General features: G+C 42.4%; 1 protein-coding gene across 2 annotated transcripts in view; it reads left to right on the top strand.

The window, feature by feature from the left end:
• The window catches only part of DGKB (diacylglycerol kinase beta), a 283,351-nt gene that overhangs the window by 63,248 nt on the left and 196,935 nt on the right, over positions 1 to 23,168 (top strand). For both annotated transcript variants that reach the window (XM_056856965.1, XM_056856966.1), the window contains 4 exons: positions 4,414 to 4,530; positions 8,923 to 8,996; positions 14,493 to 14,567; positions 23,034 to 23,119. In XM_056856965.1, the coding sequence (XP_056712943.1) occupies positions 4,414 to 4,530; positions 8,923 to 8,996; positions 14,493 to 14,567; positions 23,034 to 23,119 (352 nt within the window). The remainder of the gene's footprint in view (positions 1 to 4,413; positions 4,531 to 8,922; positions 8,997 to 14,492; positions 14,568 to 23,033; positions 23,120 to 23,168) is intronic.

Here is a 23,168-nt window from a genome sequence, read left to right on the forward strand (position 1 = left end):
TTTTTGCTGGTGCAGCCTTGCTGTTTTCAATGAGGCAAAATTCCCCATTTTTAAAAAAATAAAACAAAGGCTTTTTAAGGCCTTGAAACAGCCAGGGAATGGCTTTGGAGGTGGTGCAGTGGTGCCTCGGCTACTCCGTCTCTGGCCGCCTCAAAGCTCAGGAATGAGCTGTAAAATGTGACTTTCCCAAGCTTCTGATGTTTCCTCACTTTTTAGTGTCCGAATCCCAGGCTTGTTTCCTGGAACGACTCTCTTAAGTTCTACAGATCCTGCTTCCGGCAAGGTTGGCATAGGATTGTAGCCCGATCCAATGGTTATTTTCGTAGCAGCTGAACGGTCTGCAGTGGATGGTCTGTTCTTTGGGAAAACTGACCGTTGAATGGGCCTGCCTTGTGTTGAGGAGTCGAACTCAGTGGTCATGAACTGGTACAGCTGGATTTGATAGTATGTTATCCAAACAGTTGGCTCCACATTGTACCTAAGAAAATGAACTGTGATCTGTGAGTTCCCTGATTCAGATCTCATTTCTGTCACAAATTTGCAAGGTGTCCTCAGACAAGTTTCTCTCTCAGCCTCACTTCAGCAATAAGAGATAATAACAATGGTGTACCTCACAGACCTTCGTGTGAGGGTTCTCTTACATAAATAAAGCAGCCACCAACAGCAAAATGGTGCAGATTGCTTTTAGCTTGGTCCTTACCTACCCCTTAAATTCACTGTCCCTTCTGTATAACCTGTGCTATGGGGTTAAGAAATGTCAAAATAAAAACACTCCACAAGATTTTGTTATGTGGCTACAGCTTGTCCTGAATTTCAAAGCCTCACTGATGTTTCTGAATGGGGAAAGTGGCCCCTTAAAGTTGTGAATTTCAACTGCATAGGAAACTGACCTATGGGGCTAGGGCTGGCTGTTCTATAAACTGGGTTGAGAGCCCCAATCTTCACCTTAGCTGGTCAGCAGGGATACTTCCTAAGGTATTGGTTTGGAAGGAAAGAGACAGTAAACACTTTCTCTTCACCTCCTAATTGGAGTCTTACAGGCAAATTTACAAAGGGTTTGTTTCTTTTTAAAAAAAAGATATTTTATTAACATTTTCAGAAAAAAACACACAAATTACATTTACACACATTCACACAGTTTGTACTCCGGGGAAACTGTTTCTTCATTTCAAATATCCTATAAATTATTCCTATAGTCTTCGTTTTTAAAAAAAATAAATTTGTTCTATATAGTAAGTTTTATAAACTAATCTTTATCTCTAACAATCTATCTTTTCTGTTTAACATATTCAAAATAGCATTCCCATTTTTTGGGGGGAAGTCTTCAGTCGTCTTCTCTTTTATCAAACTGGTCAGTCTGACCATCACCACAAATTCATCATTTTTTGATGCCATTTTTCCAAGTCTGGGATATCATCCTGTTTCCAGGATGCTGCCAGTACTAATCTGGCCGCTGTTGTCAAATAACCAAATAATTGTCCATGATTTCTATCCAAGTTATCAGGTTCAATTCCTAATAGCATAGTTTCTGGGTTCAGAGGGAATTTGATTCCTAAAACTTTCTGCATTTCTTGATGAATTTGTATTCAAAATTTCTTAACTTTTTTACATGTCCACCACAAATGAAAATATGTTCCATCTTTATCTTTACATTTCCAACACTGACTGTCATAAGATTCATTCATTTTTTTAATGTCCACTGGTGTGATAAACCATCTGAAAAATTGCTTGTACCAATTTTCACGTAGATTATTACTTGCCGTGAATTTAATTGACTTTGTCCAAAGTCTTTCCCATTGCTGCAAAGTTACCTCCTTTTTAAAAAATTTCATGCATTTTATCATGCATGTCTTAATTTGTTCTTGTTCTGTTTCAAATTTAAGTAAGAGTTTATAGATTTTTCCCAAAATATGATCCTTATCTTTACTAATTAAGTCTTCAAACTCAGTATTCTTTCTTATTTCGCCTTGCTCATTTAGCATATCTTGATATTTCACCATATCTACATTCTTCTCTCCCTTGGTTAGATATGTATCTGTGGGAGACATTATCCGTGGAGATGCTGGACTTAATCTGTTTTTATTTCTAAGCCATGTCTTCATCAATCCATCTTTGATAACATGTTTCTCTCTAAAGATTTCTGAGTTCTTAGCCTTCCATAAATAATAATGAAATCCTTTGTTCCATATGCCCTTTTCAATGTTCAGATTTGTCTGATCTGGTTTCTTTATCCAGTCCTCAATCCACGATAATGCTGCTGCTTGGTGATAAAGCTTGATATTCGGTAATGCAAGACCACCTCTTTTCTTTTCATCTTGCATTATTGTAAAATTAATTCTTGGTTTCTTTCCCACCCAAACAAATTTATTAATTTGTTCTGCCACTCTTTTAACAACTTGTCCTCGATTTGTATTGGAAGCATTTGAAAAAGAAATATCAATCTTGGTAATAGGTTCATCTTAATGACTGCGATTCTCCCCATCCACGATAAATTGAGTTTTGTCCATCTTTTTAAATCTTGCTGTATTGTCAACCATGTTTTAAGGTAGTTATCTTTTAACAATGTAAGATTTTCCCCAGTGATGTGTATTCCAAGATATCTAACCGGTTCTTCTGTTATCTCACATCCTGTTAAAGACTGTATGGTCTGTTTTTCCAAGTTATCCAGATTCTCTAAAATGATCTTTGTCTTATTTTTATTTATTCTATATCCCAATACTCGGCCATAGTTCTCTATTTCCTCCATAAGATGTTCTATTGACTCTGTAGGATTCTCCAATGTTAAGACCACATCATCAGCATAGCATTTTAATTTATATTCCTCTTCATCAACTTTCAGTCCACCAATCTTCTCATCTTGTCTTATTCTGGTTGCTAGTACTTCTAAGGCCACATTGAATAATAATGGCAAAAGTGGGCATCCTTATCTAGGGCCTGCCTTAATTTCAAAATTTTCTGATAATTTTCAAGGGGTTTGTTTCTATTCTATTTAGGGGGCCCGTGGCGCAGAGTGTTAAGCTGCGGTACTGCAGTCAAAAGCTCTGCTCACGACCTGAGTTTGATCCCGACTGAAGTCGGTTTCAAGTAGCTGGCTCAAGGTTGACTCAGCTTTCCATCCTTCCGAGGTCGGTGAAATTAGTACCCAGCTTGCTGGGGGTAAAGGGAAGATGACTGGGGAAGGCACTGGCACACCACCCCGCAAACAAAAGTCTGCCTTGGAAACGTCGGGATGTGACATCACCCCATGGGTCAGGAATGACCCGGTGCTTTCACAGGGGACCTTTACCTTTTTGTTTCTATTTAGCCCAGCTGCCAAGGGTCAGAGGGAGGGCAGTATGCATGTTTACTCCTAACTCTGTCTCATTTTGGGGGTTTGTTTCTCTTTTTACCCCTAGTGTAGCAGTGAAGTAGTGTTTTTCTGAGTGCCTGGAGACTCCCCTGGGCATGCAGAAACCTCCATCTTGTTTGTAACGATTTTCATATTTGGCATGGGGTCTAACCAGTTTACTATCAGAGAATGTGATAATAGACCTGGAAGAGATGGACATACTCATAATCAAAATGTAGTTATTCAAAAACAACTGGTTGAGTCCAACGGTCATTTTATAACAATAGAAGATAAGGTGATTTTTTTGCTGATTTTTCTACTGCAGATCCCCAGTTTGCCACCAAGTTTTTCTGGAGGGACCCCTGTCCCCCAGAGCAGCCTTTTCAGAATGTTTAATGGGCTGCAGCATGAGGGGAGAGTTGAAAAAGTTCACTTCTGCTTTCTTTTGGCAAAAAATAACCTTTGGATTTGGCCCAGTGCCTTTCTATATGGTTGCACCCAATTAAGTTATTCCTTACCTGCATTTGCACATGATGTGCTGCTATTGAAGCAATGCCATGGGGAAAATATTCTGAACTTACTCCTTTGAATGCTACTTGCTTTTAGTCAATCTTGGAATTAACTATATTCTCATGTTTTAAACTCTTCAAATAAGAAGTTGCAAGGTACCAAACCCTTTTGAAAATTCCAGATTTGTGTGAGCCAACTTTTGAGGACTTTTATGAACTGCATAGATTTTATTTTCAAGAGCTGTGAAAACTCCTCTAATTAATCTTATTATTCAAGAAGCTTGATCGTGCAGTTAGATGGCCTCACATTGTATTACCAACTTCACACCATTACATTAGTACTTATTGTGACAAAATAATTATCATCTATCTATTATCTAACCACCATTATGCCTAGACACATAAATAGACGTATGTGAAGTTGGGCTTCATTTAGTGATTTGATTGCAATCACTAAACTCATTATCACTGAAGCAGTATTTGAATGTGTCATCCTAGAGTAAGTGTTTTCCATTTTAACCATAGCAGGGTTTTATAACATTAATCTGTTCTGCCCCTCCCAACCCTCCATTTTAGGAACGGCAAGCAACTATGAAAAAAGAAATGAGTGGCTCTCAGCAAATGAACAAACTAAGTGATCGGAACAAGATGCAGCGAGCCAACTCTGTCACTGTAGATGGACAAGGCCTTCAGGTATTATTAGTTTTATTACTTTAAATGTACATCCAGCCACTCTTATAAGGTTTTCCCTTGTCACAGAATCAGTTTGAGTTTAGCCCAAACAAAGGTCCTCAGGTAAAAAGTGTTTTGAACATGAATTACGTGTTTCACTTCATGATACTATAGGCCGCAGCAATGAATCGCTGTTTTTAGACTTGAGTAACCAAATGACCATTATGACTTAAATTTCGTGTGGAACTCCAAAATGTGTTGATGATTGTTTGATTTTCAGTACCAAACTTTGCCTTACAAATTCAGAGCAGAATGGAAGAGGCGATTCCCTAAAATATAGGCTGGCAATTTAGCACCTGTTAGACATGAGGGGTTACAGGAGCAGTTGAAGCAGCCCAGGCTTTCTTGCTGGATGTGTGCCAACATCTGAAGCAGACAGAGACTTTTCCTTACCCAGAGGGGAGCCCCTCAGCCCTGGAATAGAGTCTAAAAATGCAGTTGTGGATGGAAATTCACAAAAGGAAACAGAATATGTGTTTCGTAAGTAACCAAGTTCTTGTAGAAGAAAAACATAGTCACCTGAACATTTGTTGCTGCCTCCCAGAAGTGTTGACTCAGTGTGGAGAACCTGCAAGTGACACCCCCAAGCTTGTGAGAAAGGAAGGACACTGAAGCTCCAAAGTTTTTTCCAGCAGAAGCACTATGTTGCTTTCTTCCTTAATGGCAAGGAGCTCACCCCTTATCAATCATTCCATGACCCCTGGGGTACTCCCATCCCCCACCTAGTTTGATTAGTTTGAGAACCACTGCCTTAGAACTGTATGAAAACCCTTTGTCGTTGAACAGAGGGTCACTTGCTGAACTATACACTTATACAACCGCTTGTATCACAGTAGATAACTGTAGATCAACATTGTAGTAAAGAGTATTCTTAATACCCAATCTCTACAGATGTGAATCAATATATTTTGCTGCAAGAACATGTAATATGGGACATTTGCATTTCTCTAAAAAAAAAAGCACCATTTGTGGGCATTATTTAATTTGGGCTTACAAATGCAGGTGTAGTTCTCTGTGTCACATAGTACCTCTGCCCAACTTTGGTGGCCTTTTCTTGGTAGCATAATCTGACGACAGTTAACCAGGATCTGGATAACATCTACCCTATAACCAGGGTCCAGATAACATCTTCTGGATCACGTTCTACTCTATATAGGTCTGCCTTTGAAGACTGTTCAGAAGCAAAATTTAGTGCAAAATTTGGAAGCAAGATTGATGTCTGGCACAATTTACAGGGACACATCTCTCCATTATTGACAGAGCTACATTGGATTTCTGCTTGCTTCCATGTACAATTCAGAGTGCTGATCATTACCTTCAAAACTTTAAACAGTTGTGGACCAGGCTGCTTAAAGGATGGTTTGTATCCCATGTGTTCTTGGCCACCAGTAACATCTTCTAGAGACACTGCAGTGTGCCCCCATGCTCAGAGATAAAATAGATGATTATTTAGAATAGGGCCTTTGTATAAGTCAGCAAGATATAGGAACTTCCTGCTCACACAGTGCCTAGCCTTTCCAGTTGTGGGCAATGGGTATAAATTATTTGATTCCTTTGATTTTGTGGTTCTGTTACTGTTGATTTGCTGTTTCTATGGATTTCATGTTTTGTCAGTCAGTGTGCATATCACTGTAGGGATGGTCTTCTCTGTCTCTTTTCCACTTTTCCTTTATTGTTATAGTTGTTGGTGATATTTGCAGTGGATATTTTCCTCACTAGCTACCATTATTTGTTTCTTATTCTTGATTACTTATTGTGAGTCATGTTAATTCTGTATAAGCTGCTTCAGAAACCACTGGCTGAGAGTTATTGTGCAGGGTATAAATGGTTCAATAAATAAGTTGCCTAGTGTTGACTTCACTTATACTGATGCACCAGGAGGGGTTTTTGTTCTGTATGTCTTCTGTTAGATGTGGGAAAATCAATTTGAGTGCTACCATCAAATAAGAGATTTTTTGTTATAGGATATAAACATTTCACAATGAAAGAGAGTTGGCAAATTCTCCTGTTCCTTTTTGAGGAATACTATCTGCATTAGATTTTCATGCCTGCTTTCAGAATTGGTAGAACGTTTATTTTTAAAAACCCAATAGTAGAATAGGTGCTAAGGCAAATAATTTCCTGGCATTCATACAGAGCTCTATTGGCATTATTCAGAAAGTCTGATAGACACTTCATTCCAGCTTAGATTTTGAACATTTTAACCAAAATAAAATAAGGTTATCAAGTGCTGTTTTGTTTTTGATGTAAACATGTATCCACAGTTGTGTGGGTTCTACTGTCTAGATGAATATTGGAGATGTGTGCTGTTGAATTAGATAAGATATGGAGGTGAACTCCTAAAAATACCAATAAAATAACCCTTTCCCCGTTGCAAAAGAGTGGTTGCTTATATGAGATGAAAATATATGTCTAGATCAGTGGTCCCCAAACTTTTCGGGCCACTGCCCCTTTGGTTCTACAAACTCAACCCCAGTGCCCCCTATCCTATAAAAAGCATCATTCAAAATAGGGGTTTGCATGACTCACCAAATAAAATAATAACAATAAAATTTCATAACAGTAACAATTACACATCTATTCAAAACCAAATTATAACTTTTTAGTTGAAATGTATTCAACAAAACTGATGAACTCGATCCAGTGGTACCAGCTCTTCAAAGTCTGGGGAAAAAATTTCCACCAAATTTGCTAGCATGGTGCCATAGCTCGATCTGTTGTAAATTAGTGAACAACACAGTTGAAGGGGCCCACCTCTAGTGCCCCCTGTTGCTCTCTTGCCACTTAGTGCCCCCCTAGATAATCCCACCGCCCCCCAGGAAGTGATACTGCCCACTTTGGGAACCACTGCTCTAGATTGTATCAGCTACTGGTGGCATCCAACACATGGGAATGACTATGAAACCAGGGCTCACCTTGCAAAGGTCTTTATATTGGCATCTATTTCAGTAGGTGAAACATGGGGGAGAGATAATATAATATTAATTAAATAAATGTTCAGTGACATATGGCTTTACTTCTATGGCAGAATAGTGACTGAGGATTTTGAGCAGTGTGCTTTCTGTGCTTTAAGCATGTAGTTTACATTTGTATTGAAGTAAGTTATGATGACACTTCAAAAACAAACCTAAATACTAATTTTCATTTTGAGTTCTGGCAATTTGGGAAACGTTTTTTAAAAAAATTGGATGTGATCTACCACCACTCTCCCTTAAATATAGAAAGAGAGGAATTGAATATTTTTCTATTATCTATTTTTATTAAGAACTTTGAATAGTATGTATTAAAAAGAAAGAAGCTTTGAAGTACTCATCTGCATAGATTTCTCTGTCTCTCTGTATCAAACAAAAACATTGTCATGTAGGACTATGCAGGCAACTCAGTAGCAGAGGAGATTGCTACTTAAGTTCAACTATTATTAATCATAGTTAAGCACATTCATCTTATTTCTCTCTAGCTTAACCAGCATAATGATCAGGATTATTATTTCTAATTAGAGGAAGTAATATATCATGTATAACCTTAGGATGAGCCTCATTAATTAACCTGAATCTGTAGGGACATCCAAGAGGCAGTCCATCTTTGTCACAATGAGAACCACTGGTTTATGTTTCATTTACAAGGACAAACATCCCTGGAATTGGACTAAATAAGTAAAATTGATTAAAAATCTAGATAAGCATTAGAGGTGTGACAGTCTTTTATATAGGCTGTAATATGACACCGTCTATGCAGAAACGTATGTTCCTCAATCCATAGATATTTCTTCCTTTCCTTCACCACCCAACAGATGATTGCAAGCTGGGGAAAACAGGGTCCTGGTCTGTTCTTTCTTTCCTCAATTACAGAAAAGTGAAGAGTCTACATGTATGTGGCTTATGACTACACCTGTATTAAAAGAAATCACAAATGGTAGATCTCCAAGTCCAAGAATCTGCCATTGGATCGCCTGTCGGGAGAAAACCACTAGGGAAAAATCACCTAATTTTATTACAGCCAAAATGTAATGTCAGTAGGCCCACTGGTTAAAATGGTCCTCCCAAGGAGCCTCATGAATCGTACCAGATTCCAGAACACTCTGGGGGATTTTAGGATCCCAAACACATGCTCAGCGGAGGCTACAATGGGAGTGTTGAATGCAAAGCTCCTTGAAGCTATCAACAAGGTTGCCCTCCTACGACCACTCCCGCCCCTGGGGCTTAAATCGACACCCAGGTTTTATCACAGAAGTGGGTGACTTGAAGAGGACCACAGCGGTGCCTCTTCCCCACCATCCCCGAATGCCGAACTCTCAGGGATGCACTGTAACTGTAGTAAAAGGATTGACGTGCTTCTGTGGTATTCTTTATTTAGATCACTCCTGTTCCAAATACTCATCCACTTCTAGTTTTTGTGAACCCTAAAAGTGGTGGAAAACAAGGAGAAAGGTATGTGTTGCATTGGTGATCCTTCTCCTTTAAATGGGCTGATTTGTTGAAGTTTTTGTGTCTATTTTTTTCAGGAGGCTAATTCCTTTTATTGATTCTTAAGAAATATGTAAACATGTCTTTCACTTTTGAATTACACTTAATAATAGTTTTGAATCATAGTGGACCTATTACTAGTGATGGAAATTTACTGGGACTATAATCAATATGTACATTATAGATTATTTGACCATCATTCTGGAAAAAGGCCTCTGCTCATAGGAAGAAGAGGTTCCAGCATTGGATTGTAGGGTGCATGGTGTAGTGACCTTGCTGGTGAGAATCAGGTGTGACTCTGGTCTCCCTGTACGGGAGACCTCCTAGAGATCCCACAAACACCATCTTGTGTTCCATGATGGAAGACAGCTAGAAAATAAATGGACTACTTAAGGAAGCAAGCAAGAGACTCAGATGCCCAATATCTCCAGAAAATTATCAAGCTGAACAAGATAGCTGAATGGTTATAAAATGAGCTCTTCTATCTGATGTCCTTTGAAAGCCTAAGATGAATAGAAACTGGGATTGAATATTGCGGGCAGAAGCATTGGAAATCTGAAATGGGCTTCTTTGAAACCGGGGCTATAAGAAAACTGCAGAAATACCCAAAACTACCGTACTTGGAATCAAGGGATCTTATTTTATTTCCTTAAAATTGTATGAGCAGAGAAGCTACCACTGCACTATCAAAAGAGGCTATATCATCAATACTTTAAAAACAAACAAACCAGTAATATAATTCAATTAACATTGTTGTTCAAAGTACATCTCAGGCTGCTTCCACATGGCTGTTCTGCTCCACCTTTGTTCCCATACTGGAACAGGGATTTTTTTTTTTTAAATCCACATAATGTTTATTATGTATGTGTAGGTTACACACAAGGCCAGAGACAGAGTTCCAACAGCAACCACTTTATTGAGCTAACAGGGAAGAGAGAGCAAGCTAACTGCAAAAAACCTCAACTTATATACAGTTCCCAACCACCCAGAGCCACCCCCACCCCCAGTCTGTGGTTGGACGGCCAAAGTCCACAGTCCAGTAGGAAAAAACAGACGACAGAGCCTGGAGCAGAGCGTCAAGCTCAACACAGTTCAGCGCAGCTGAGTTCAGCAGTTCAATAGTTCAGCATAGTCCAGTGATGGCGAACCTTTTAGAGACCGAGTGCCCAAACTGCAACCGAAAACCCACTTATTTATCGCTGAGTGCCAATGCGGCAATTTAACCTGAATACCACCCCCAGAGGGGGGCCCAGAGGGAGAGGCTAGGGTTGCCAAGTTCCTCTTTGCCATGAGTGGGAGGTTTTTGGGGTGGCGCCTGAGGAGGGCGGGGTTTGGGGAAGGACTTCAGTGCCATAGAGTCCAATTTCCAAAGTGGCAATTTTTTCCAGGGGAACGGATCTCTATTGGTTGGAGATCACTTGTAATAGCAGGAGATCTCCAGCTAATACCTGGAGATTGGCAACTAGTTCCTTAGTGTTTTCTCTCTACATATCAAGACAAATGGAAAGGTGTTTGGAGGATGGCTTGTGGGCACTTCAAAGGTGGAATAGGATTGCACGCCCCTCCGCCCGCACAGACCCAGAGGGCGCTGGAGAAGCCACTGGAGGGAAAGAAGGAAGGAAGGAAGGAAAGAAGGGAAGGGAGGGGGAAAGGGAAGGGAGGGAGAGAAAGAAAGAAAGAAAAAGAGAGACAAAGGGAGAAAGAAATGGAGCGAAGGAGAGAAAGAAAAGTAGGGGGGGGAAGGACAGAGGGAGACAGAGAAAGAAAGAGGCCATTTGTGCATGGGAGGTTTTGCCTTGGATTTGCCACTCTCCAGATGCACATTTTCCCCATCCGGATTCTCAAAACTCTGCATGGGGACTTACTGATAAGTTTTGAGAATTTGGATAAGGAAAATGTGCATCTACAGAATGGCAAATCCAAGGCAAAACCTCCCATGTTTGAATGGCCAGAGACAGAAAAGCCCTCCTGCTTTCTCTCTTTCTTTCTTTCTCTCTCTCTCTCTCTCTCTCTCTCTCTCTCTCTCACACACACACACACACACACAGCCTCACCTCCTCCCTCAGCCCGCAGCAGAGAAGTGGGGGGGGGGAGCACACAGAACAGCCTGCAGCGCACGGGCGCCTGGAGACCCTTCCCTTCCCGCGGAGGCTCGGTGTCCTGCCCCGCTGACAGCATGAATGTCCAGACAGAAAAGCCTTCCCGCTTTTCTCTCTCTCTCTCTCACACACACACACGCACACACACACACACGGCCCCCGCCTCCCCCCTCAGCAGAGAAGTGGGGGGCGTGCACCCAGAACAGCCCGCAGCGCATGGGGCGCTGGGAGACCATTCCCTTCCTGCGGAGGCTCGGTGTCCTGCCCCGCTCCTACACACCCGTGGAGGGCTGGGGCAGGTCCTGAGTGAGGGAGAAGGAGCTGGGAGAGGAAGGGTGAAGGGGCAGGAGAGGCAGAGCAGCCCAAGGAAGGCCAACAATGCGGCGGTGTGGCTCAGTGCCACCAGCCAGCTGGGCGGCGTGCAGGAAGGCATGCAAGGGGAGAAGGGGGGAATGGACAAGGGCCCAGAAGCCTTCCCCAATCAGGCACCAGCTGTGAAGGGGGAAGAAGGGAAGGGGGACAAGAAGGGGAAAAGAAAAAAATCCTGCCCCGCTGACAGCTACCCCCACCAAGCCGGGCCCGCCGCCAGCGAGGGAGGGGAGGGAGGCACCCCAGAGCCTCCGCCTAACTTCCCGCCCTGCGGCTCACCGGCCACCAGCCCTGCCGCTGCGCCCTTTGCTTATGGACGGGGCTGGGAAGGAGGGAGGGAGCCCAACCTAGCTCAGTGCCCCTCTCTGTCTGCCTGGCTTGCCCAGGCCCCTAAGCCCCCAGCCTGGAGGGGATCTCCCAATCGGCCTGCCTGCCCTGAGGGGGGGATGCGGCGGTGGGGCGCAGCGGCGGCAGGCTTGTGAGAGGCTAGCGGGGTGGGGCAGAGGGCGCCTCCTTCGCGCCCACCTGCCAGCCACGCCCCTCCACCCGCACAGGCCCAGAGGGCACCGGAGAAGCCGCTGGCCATGCCGAGTGTGGGCGCTCGGCTTCTGTTCCCCGCTCTCCCACCCGCCTAGCCGTCCACGCACGCTCCAGCGGCGGCAATGGCGGCGGCTTCTGTGGGAGAGTCTGGGGGCCACCGCCAATGATGTCGGAGGTTCCCCACCCCTGGGCTACTGCCTCCCCCATCCGGGGCGGGGCAGAGCCAGAAAGGCCAGCGGCTTGAAGGAACCGCGCGTGCTGGCAGAGAGGGCTACGCGTGCAGGAAGTGGCACGCGTGCCATAGGTTCGCAAACACGGACATAGTCCTTGCACCAACTAAATACATTGCAATGTTGTCATCCACTTTCTGACTTTCCCCGTTTTTCTGTAATCCTGCAGAAAAGATAGGAGTCAAAGCAGGTTGCAGATGGGAAGATGTGGATTTTCAAACTGCCCTCCCACACTGGTAGCAGTTTGCAGCTGTCATTTCCCACCCCTAATGTTCCAGGCTTTTGCTGCCTTTTTAAAAAAAAGTAGTTGCTACCGGCCGGCCTCACCCGAGAGGGGGCTCCTTCCTACCCACTTGTGAGGGGGGGATGTGGCGGTGGGGCACAGCTTCAGGCTTGTGAGAGGTGAGCGGGGTGGGGCAGAGCCTCCTTCGCGCCCACCCGCCAGCCACGCCCCTCCACTCGCACAGGCCCAGAGGGTGCCGGAGAAGCCGCCGGCCATGCCGAGTGCTGGCGCTTGGCTTCTGTTCCCCACTCGCCCGGCCATCTGCGCACCCTCCAGTGGCGGCAATGGCGGCGGCTTCTGCAGGAGTCCGCGGGCCGCCGCCAATGATGTCGCGGGCCGGATCCTGCCCGCGGGCCGGAGGTTCCCCACCCCTGGTGTTATCGGTAATAATAACGATAATTAGTCATTGTTTGACTGGGTTGCAGGTTCATCAAGACAAACCTTTCTTGCTAGTTGTCCTACTGACTTTCTAAATATATCAGTGGATTTTTTTCAAAGGCAATAACTTTTAATAAAGAAAAAAACCAGCCTAAATCATCAGGCTAATTACTTTTTTCACTTCAAAAAAGGACAGAGAATACATAATGACTGGCAATTTTTGGAAAGCATCAGGGCTTTAAAACTCCAAGCATGTCCACCTGTCAGGTGTCTGGTTTAGTAATCATCATACTAGTAGTTCATCCATCCACAAGACAAAGTCAGTCACCCTGCATTGACTTTTTGTCTTTGGATCACCTCCAGACTAGGAAAAATGCTTGTGTGTGTTTCTTGAGGATTTGACTGGCATCAATAAACATTTGATAAATGATCAGACTGTTCCAATATGGCAAATTTACAGATGGGCACAGCTTAAATAAGAGAAGTACAGTGAAGTTCTAAGCAGAGTTACTGCTGTAACTGACCACTGACTTCAATAGACAGGATGACACTGATTTTGCCGTGTCTTTTCTGTTTCCATATCTTTTCTATTTCCAAGCATAGTACGATGCACATAAGTAAATAAAAGTAAAAAAGATGCATGTTGCTTGAACTCAGAAGTGGATGGCGGAGAGACATTTTTAAAATCACCTTCACCTATGAGTAACATAGGGAGAGGTAGGGGGGAGGGGGGAGTGAGAGAGAGAGAGAGAGAGAGAGACCACACATAGAAGATGAGACAGAAGGCAAGAATGCCAGCAACGTTTGGTTATTTCCATCTTTGCCCCATTCACATATCCTTTCCCTTCCCAGGTTAACTAGCTGCACTTTATCATCTCAGTCACTCCCCCTCCCCAGCCTCTTTTAATTTCCCGTATTATGAGAATAGTGCTTGAAACAATGGAATGTGGAGCACCCAAGTCAGAAGAATGGTTGGCTCCTTTCAGTCATACATATATCTTGTTACAAAAATTAGAACTCCCAACCTCTTTTTTTATATGTGAATGAGACAGCAAACATATCTTCATCCCATCGAGTTAGGCGCTTATTTGTTTGAAATACTCTGTTGTTGTTTTTAATTAAAATCATGGCTAGGATCCCAAGAGTTTGTACTTCAGCACACAAAGGGGCTTGTGGATGTGTGCGCTTAATAGCAGCCCACCGTGTTGCATGGCCAATGAATGTTGAAACTGATATTTCAAAAGCAGTCAGTTTCCGAAGAAAAATGTAAACTGGATATCTCATGTGACTCCCTGGCCTTTCTCATAAATGTAGATCTGCGGTCCTCTGTGTCCAGCGATTATGGCTAGCCATTCCATATGCCTTTATGTGTTCATATAATTGCTTTTTGTAAAAACGTGAAACTGTGGTTTCAGTTCTAAATCCTGGTCACAATAATAAGTGGGTGAATTTTAACCACTTCAGTTTGTTCAGTTTCAAAATATTTAAGTTTAGATTAGGCAAAAGCTTAATTGACTAGCTAATAAAACCTCTTAAATATTCCTTGTTTCAACTCTTGCAGAATTTATAGAAAATTTCAGTATCTTTTGAATCCTCGTCAGGTTTACAGCCTTTCTGGAAGTGGACCAATGCCGGGGTAAGTCCAAGGCTAAATGTTGTCATCATGAATTTATCAAATAAAATACAGCATAAGTAGAGCAAACTGAAGGTTACACATAGGAAGTATATGATTTTAGTGCATCAGCAACATAAATTTGAGTTAACATTGCAGAAAGGAAAATTGTGTGGTTTGAAGATATATAGTGCACACAACTCATATGTTAGCCATTTGCTGCTCTGCATAACTTTGTGGTACATCACATTTTTCATATATGTCATTTTCTTCTGTTTCTTCCATACTCAACCTTTTCTTCTTTCTTATCTTATCTCTTGCTATGCTTGGCTTCCAATACTAGTAGCCTATTGCCTTTTAAATGCCACCCCAATTGGGCAAGATGGGGTGTGGGAAGTGGATTGGTTATTTCAGCCAACTCTTATTTAATTATTTCAGCTTTTTAACAAGAGTAATAAAGATGTTAATTAAAATGTGATTTGCATTGTATCTTCTAAATACTGATAATAGCCTCAACAAGGAAGAAGTGAGAATGGTGTAATGACTGTTATCGCACTAGGTATTCCCAGCGATGTATCAAGAGTTTGGAAATGTTATAAAAAACATCGCTTTAAAAGGGTTTTTGGATACCACGGCTAAAAAATGTTTGGAAGACGTCTTCACAGCTCAAGGGGCCAAAGTAAGTGCGAACAGAATTTTTTATAACATTTCCAAACTCTTGATACATCGCTGGGAATACCTAGTGCGGTAACAGCCTGTACCTTTGTGGCCTGTTTGGCCATCCCCAAAAGAGGAAAGACTCTGGAAAACTACAACAATGCTAAGTAGTGGTATTACCTTTTCTCCTTTCTTTGGGACCTAAGGAAACAATGAGCATATGCAGAGCACATGTGGCTGTGAAATAAAAGGTTTTGGTTGCCCTGGCCATGCTTGAAGTGTGCACAAGTATTCTTCTGGCCTATGAGAGTATTTTGTTTTCATTACTTAGAAGATAACTCTGTGTTCTCGGCCATCTGCTTCTGCTTTTGTTAAATGTACTGGCCCTGACCTGGATGATCCAGGCTAGCCCAATCTCGTCAGATCTTGGAAGCTAACCAGGGTCTTAGAGCCAGCATGATATAGTGGTTAAGAGCAGTGGACTCTAATCTGTAGAACCGGATTTGATTCCCCCGCTCCTCCCCATGAGCGGTGGATGCTAATCCAGTGAACTGGGTTGGTTTCCCCACTCCTACGCATGAAGCCAGCTGGGCGACTTCGGGGTAGTCTGAACTCTCTCAGCCCCACGTACCTCACTAGGTGTCTGTTGTAGGGAGAGGAAGGGAAGGAGATTGTAAGCCGGTTTGATTCTACTCAAAGGGTAGAGACAGTAGGCTTATAAAAACCAACTTTTTATCTTCTTCTTCTGCCCTGATTAATACTTGGATGGGAGACCACCAAGGAAGTCCAGGGTTACTACACAGTGGCTGGCAATGGCAAACCACCTCTGAATGTTTCTTGTTTTGATAACCCTATAGGGTTACCATAAGTCAGCTGCAACTTTACAGCGCTTTCCATCACCATCACCACCACCAGTGGATACCTTATATTGTCTCTATCTTGATCTCCCATATACTACTCCAAAGTATATGATTCAACCTACTGCACAAATAGCTTGTGGAGTTCAGTTTACTGTTTTGTACTACAGAAGCTGCTGAAATCTTCGCTTGTTTATTTTTTTCAGATATTTCTACCCCACTTTCCCCCCACTGGAGACCCAAAGCTGCTAACAATATTTTCTGTCTTCTTCCATTTTATCCTCTTGCCAACAACCATGTGAGGTAGCTTAGGCTGAGAGAGTGACTGGACAAAGGCTTCCCAGTGAACTTCCATGGCAAAGTGGGGATTTGAACGTTGGTCTCTCAGATCCTAGTCTAACTAGTACACCAAGCTGGAACTAGAATTTTTATTTGAATTTTCAACTTGCTAAAATAGTTGCAATTACAAAATGATAACAGTAAAAAGGACATCTTAATCTAAATTATGCTTGTACCTCTGGAACACAATATTTATATCTTGGGAACATATATTGGACTTTTGTGTGGCACACACCATTAAAAAGCAACACCTGCCAGGTTTGTCTACTGTTGGCATTTTCTGATAGCCAGGTTTTTCTGTTGCTGTTGCCTCTTGCTTTCAAAAACATGCAGCTGCCAGGACCTAGGGTAACAATATCTCTGAGCATGTACTGAACATTTTACTGCAGCTCTATATGTTGCTGCCAGCTTTGCATATGTTATGCTTAGTGTTAATGTAAGCATAGGGCGTTTACCTTCAGTAGATTGTTGCTGTAAGATGTTACATATGAATCACCAGACCATTTTCACGGGGTTACTTAATATTTTTATTCAGTTTTACATGATTGAAAAGTGTTTCAGTTTTTTGACATGACGTGTCTTTACTTGCTTTAGAAAACCTGTGGTCGTTAGATTTATAGATATCACTATGACTTAATGATTAATAATGAGTTTCAAGATTCTCAAGTTTTTAGTATTTTTTTAAAACTTAAGCAAAATACACTCCACAATCTTCAAATTACCATTTGTGATGACCCCTGGTAACTTGAACCAAAGTACTGTAATTTTATCTTTTTAATATGCTTTTAAAAAACATTTGCGAGGATAGAAAATAAACTGTGTAGCATACATCCACAAGAGGGCAATGTTCAGTATGGACTTGAATCTTTGTTTAGTTTTCTTTTCCATTTTTCACTGAATATAAATGCATATATAAAAAGGACAGGAGGATGAGTTCAAGCAATTCCTAATTAATTATCCGGCCAACATAATTTTACACATAGATTTTTCATTCAGATATGGGGTTTTTTTTTGTACAAATTTAATATATTTCTAAACTTCTCATATATATTGTTACTTTTCATTCTTTTGTTCTGGCTACTGCATACAATATAACTCCTTTTCTAGAATGGCAGTACAAATTTATAGTACAGTCCTAAGTAGGTCTACTCAATGGGGCCTACTCCCAGAGAAGTGATTTTAGGATTGTAGTGGCAGTCAATACATAGAAGAGCTATGCAAGTAAGAGATCATTGGATGGGTGCCCCTTAAACCCCCATAGTTGTTCTTTTCTTCTTCAGCTGCCACTTTCGAGCCTGACTATCAATGGAGCCTCTCCCAGTTTTAAATGCAGCTGCTGTACTCCGTCATGCTTCCCTGTCTGGGAACAAAGTTAATTTTTGGTGGCTGCCAGAACCTTTTTTAAGGGGTAGGCAGGCTCCAAAGAATAGTGTTGTAGCCAGAAGAAAGGTAGCCAGAAGAAAGGATAGAAAAAGTAAAGCACCACTTACTCTTCTGCTGGGGCTCTGTAATTTCCTCGACAACATGGTTTTGCTTTTCTGAGGCCTGTTCAGTCTTTACAAGTTTGGTGATTCAACTGTAAGTGTGGTCTCTGGGTTATTTTGGGGGGGGGGGGGTCAGCGAACATATTTTCCAACTTCAGTACATGTGATTGGAAACCCAGGTATTTGGAAAATACAAGCAATGCCCTATTCACACAAAATGGTGAGCACATGCACTGTGAGGATCCGAAGCAGCATCTTCTATTAAAGAGAAGAAGATTTTTTATATGCCAACTTTCTCTACTATTTAAGGAAGAATCATACAGGCTTACAATCACCTTCCCTTCCCCTCCCCACAACAGACACCCTGTGAGGTAGATGGGGCTGAAAGCGCTCTAAGAGCTGTGACTAGCCCAAGGACACCCAGCTGGCTTCATGTGTAGGAGTGGGGAAACAAATCCAGTTCACCAGATTAGCCTCCGCCGCTCATGTTGAGGAGTGGGGAATCAAACCCAGTTCTCCAGATTAGAGTCCACTGCTCCAAGCCACTGCTCTTAACCACTACACCACACTGACTCTTTATTAAGGGAGGCTGGAATGCCAAAACTGTAACAATTGAACAGGGCTCCACTTTTCCAGTAAGGAAGCTTTCAGTAAAAAGATCAACATTTGAATTATTGAAGCAGTGACTGACATCTAGCCACTGTTATTATTTTTTTAAATTTCTTTCTAAATTTGTTTCTTTTGTTAGCTATAACCTCAAACTGTGGTTCAGTTGACCAACATTGTCTGTAGCAAAGACTAGTATAAAGCATTTATTTGGCTTCTATTCAATTTCTCTGCCTGCCTTTTAGTATTAGTTTTATATATTTGTCATCCAGTGGTCTTACAGTCTCTGTTGGTTTTTCTGGGATATTTAAAAGCATATGTGTGCGTGTGTGTATGTATGTATCTATACAGATTGCTGTACTTGTATTTCTCAAACCCACCCTTCTGCTAATGTGTATGGCAAGCAGCTTTTGAAAATGAGGGTAATGTCAAAAGCAGTTTATGGTATACATTGGAGTTTAGCAATTCAAAGGGGGAAAAGGCTGTGGCTGAATCTAAACAGCTTTTCAGTTTCTGGTCTATTTGTTTCTCACACTTCTTCTTTCTCTTATTTTTACATTTTTTCTGTCTGTATTAAAAACTTCCTTCATTAAGTAAGGACCTCAATGTGGGCCAGTTGTCGTCCTGAGGTGTATTCAATCCCTCTGATGTAGCTAATAGGTTTCAGAGTGGTTGTTTCATATGAACATATCAAATCAATGTAAGGCCATGCATTACTCTGTGCAAGAATGCCAGTGTTCATAAAACAGGTACTCTTTGCAATGTATGCTGTCCTGTATATACACATATTGACAACCTGAGTATTTAGCTCTGTGGGATTGAGTTTTTTTTTTATTGGATTTACAATTGAAATAGATATAAGAGTTTAATATTAACGTCACTATTACGAGTTATTAAAAACTGGATATGGGAAAATAAGTATAAATGTGAGAAGCCATGCAGTCGCCACAGCTGAGTTTCAGTATAAATGGTACACAATTCAGTCATAGAGAGTCACAGTTAACTAAGTGACATGAAAATTGCCATTCTCCTACATTCTGCAATTTGTAACTTGCACCTGTTTTTACCCTGAAAAGAGTTTCACTGTTCAGTGGTTATATCTCTATGGGAGCCATCCACTTCTGTCAACAACTGCTTTGTGGATTTAATTATGCTGAAGAATCTGAAATTCAGTCATTATTCACCTCAAAACTAAATAATTGTTGTGCAAGTAGCAGTTGGCCTGTAGCACTGTGTGAAACAAAAGAGAGGTCACCATTTATAAAACCATTACATTCTATGCTTGAAATGTCTGGATTCTGTGCATTTTATACATAACAATTAGAACTCTTTTCACATGGTGTATGTAAACTTTCTTAAGAATGTGAGGTGATAACAAGAAATTTAAGGAAGTAATTTATCATCCGAAGCATTGCTTCTATCTGATTGCAGCATTTGCTCCTCAGTTCTTTACAAGTTTGTGTTATAATCTGAATAGCTGTGGTATCTAAAAGAAAAGAGGAACCTCATACAAGCACCAAAGCATTGTAAAAACAGCTGATAGTGACATACCCCTGTTAAAAGACATATAAATACGGCAACATTCTGCACCAAGGCAGAATGAAAGGCAGCCCATACAGCATGCAATAGAGAATAGGGTATGCAGTCAAATGCTGTAGATCCAGGCCCTAAGATATCAGGCATTTTATTAGATGGGAAATATCTGATACTGCTCCTGAATCCTTGACAGTTTAGTACTTTGATAATATTGGAATCAGAAATCCTGTCAGGGAGGCAGAAGCAGCTAGGGAGAGGAAGCGCCCCCAGTCACTAGCTGGTGCACAGTGCATGTAGCCCCGCCACTCAGCTGAGAGCCTGGCGGGCCCGCCCTGGGCGCGGTCGTGCCTACGCCAGGCGGATGACGCGGTGGGATGTGTGGGAGGCTGAGGAAGCTCCCCTGGCTCTGCCCATTCAGGTCTCGGAGGAGAAGAGGGCGGTCCCCCTTGAGGCCGCCTGAGGGTCCCCCCAGCCCTCCCCATGCTCCATTCCCCCGGCCTGCGCGCTTGCCGCGCTACCGCCGGAAGGTCCCCCCCCACCCTCCCCGTGCTCCATTCCCCTGGCCTGCGCGCTTGCCGCGCTGCCGCCGAAGGGTCCCCCCCCCAGCCCTCCCCGTGCTCCATTCCCCCGGCGTGCGCGCTTGCCGCGCTGCCGCCGGAGGGTCCCCCCCAGCCCTCCCCGTGTATGTGTGTGTGTGCTCGAGATCCCCGGGCCGCTGGCGAGTGCATGTGTGTGGGGGAAGCCTCCCTCCCTCTCTTTCCTTCCTTCCTTTTTTCTTTTTTTCTTCTTTCTTTCATTCCTTCCTTCCCTTCTTTCCTTTCTTACTTCCTTTCCTTCTTTCCTTTTTTTCCTTTCCTTTCTTCTTTTCTTCTTTCCTTTTTTTCCCTTTTTTTCTTTCTTTCCTTTTTTCCTTCCTTCCCTTCCTTCCCTTCTTTCCTTTCTTACTTCCTTTCCTTCCTTCCTTTCCTTCTTTCCTTTCTTTCCTTCTTTCCTTTTTTTCCTTTTCTTCCTTCAGTTCTTTCCTTCCTTTCCTTTCCTTCCTTCCCTTGTTTCCTTCCTTCCTTTCCTTCTTTCCTTCTCTCCCTCCCCTGCATAGCCTCTGCTAGGTTTGCAAACCTCCAGGTGGTGGCTGGAGACCTGGCAACCCTAGCCTCTCCCCCCCCCCCCACGCCGGGAGATCAATGCCCGGTATGGCTCCTGAATTATGTTATAAATGTGCAAGTGGCCTTTGGCAGGAAAAAGGTTCCCCACCCCTGCCCTAATGTAATCAGGTAAAACCAGCCCAAAGCATAAAAATGTCACCATGCTCGCCTTTCGAGTTTTAATTCCATTTGCCTTTACATATCTCTGCGAGAGTGGATTTTCAACGCTTCTTCATATCAAAACAAAGACAAGAAACAGACTAAATGTTGAGGATGACATGAGGTTGGCTTTAACAAACACTCAGCCACGAATTTTGAAGCTAGTTACCCAGATGCAAGGACAACCATCACATTAAATATTAATTAATTATTTAATAAAATTAATTAATTAAATATTATGTTGGAATTATATTCTGAAAAATCTATTTGTATTGTGTTTTCTTTATCCTATTGAAAATGTCATTTATGGCTTTATTATACAAATGTGGCGGGGGTTGCAGGTTACTTGGCAATTGTAAAAGGGGGTCACGACTCGAAAAAGGTTGGGAATCACTGCACTAAAGAGAAGGAAGTAGTTTCATTCTTTACTGAAGAAGATATAATTTGCATATTGATGACAAGCAAGTGGGGACCCGTGATACTCGTGGGAAATCATTTCCCCTTCTATTAATTATCCCCCCCATTGCTGACCGCTGCAGCTCCTACCCGCCCGCCCCCCAATTTCTGCCCATGGGTCCTCTGAGGCTTTCTAACCCACCCAACATGACTTACTTGAACACATGAAGCTGCCTTATACTGAATCAGACCCTTGGTCCATCCAAGTTAGTGTTGTCTGCTCAGACCGGCAGCAGCTCTCCAGGGTCTCAGGTAGAGTTTTTTCACATCACCTACTTGCCTAGTCCCTTTAACTGGAGATGCCGGGGATTGAACCTGGGACCTTCGACATGCCAAGCAGATGCTCTACCACTGAGCCACAGTCCCTCTCCTGGCCACTCTCCAATGTCACCAACAGCAAGCTCATCATGGCTCTAGGCCTTTGCTGCTTTGGTTTCCTCTACCCCCATCATTGCTGCCGCCGGGCCCAACACAGCAGGTGAATTGCTGATCTTCATTTCAGCTTGGAGCTTTACCATCAGCCAAATAAATATCAGTCTGTTATAAAGTCTCACTATTTTTCTGAATTCCTCGTTTCATTAAGGATTCTGTAATCATCAAGAATACCCTGTGCAACATATTTGAACACATGAAGCTGCCTTATACTGAATCAGACCCTTGGTCCATCAAAGTCAGTATTGTCTACTCAGACTGGCAGCAGCTCTCCAGGGTCTCAGGCAGAGGTCTTCTACATCACCTACTTGCTTAGTCCCTTTAAATGGAGATGCCTAGGATTGAACCTGGGACCTTCTGCATGCCAAGCAGATGCTCTGCCACTGAGCCACAGCCCCTCCCAAAGTTTTGATTTGTTTTTAGTGTGTGTTTGAAAACCATTGCAGTCAGCCTTGGGTTGTAAATTCCCTGCCTGAAAAATGATATTCTTACAGATACTTGGCATCCATATACTAATTATTCTTTATACATTAAAATATAGTGCCCAGGAGATGAATACTTTACTGATCTCTATAATAAACTGCACATTATAATGAAACTAATTTTATTGGATCACTTTACAGTAATTAGCATCTGATGGCTATTTGCCTTATAGTTTAGCCCATTGTATCTGAGAATTATAACCACTATGCTGTCCTGTTGCAAAATGACTTCAGCCGGTTTGGACAATTTAAGCAAATGGAGCAGCTGTGTAAGTTTTATATTCATAGAATCAAGAAAACAAGGTTGCAGATAATTGCACATACGTTCTTTCTTTTTCAGATTAAATTTTTTCCGAGATGTTCCTGATTTTCGAGTATTGGCGTGTGGTGGAGATGGAACTGTAGGTTGGATTTTGGACTGCATAGGTAACATTTCTTATAGTTTCTATTGATCTCTCTTTTTGTGGGGGAACAC

The sequence above is a fragment of the Euleptes europaea genome, chromosome 11, assembly GCF_029931775.1.
Source record: "Euleptes europaea isolate rEulEur1 chromosome 11, rEulEur1.hap1, whole genome shotgun sequence".
NCBI lineage: Eukaryota > Metazoa > Chordata > Lepidosauria > Squamata > Sphaerodactylidae > Euleptes > Euleptes europaea.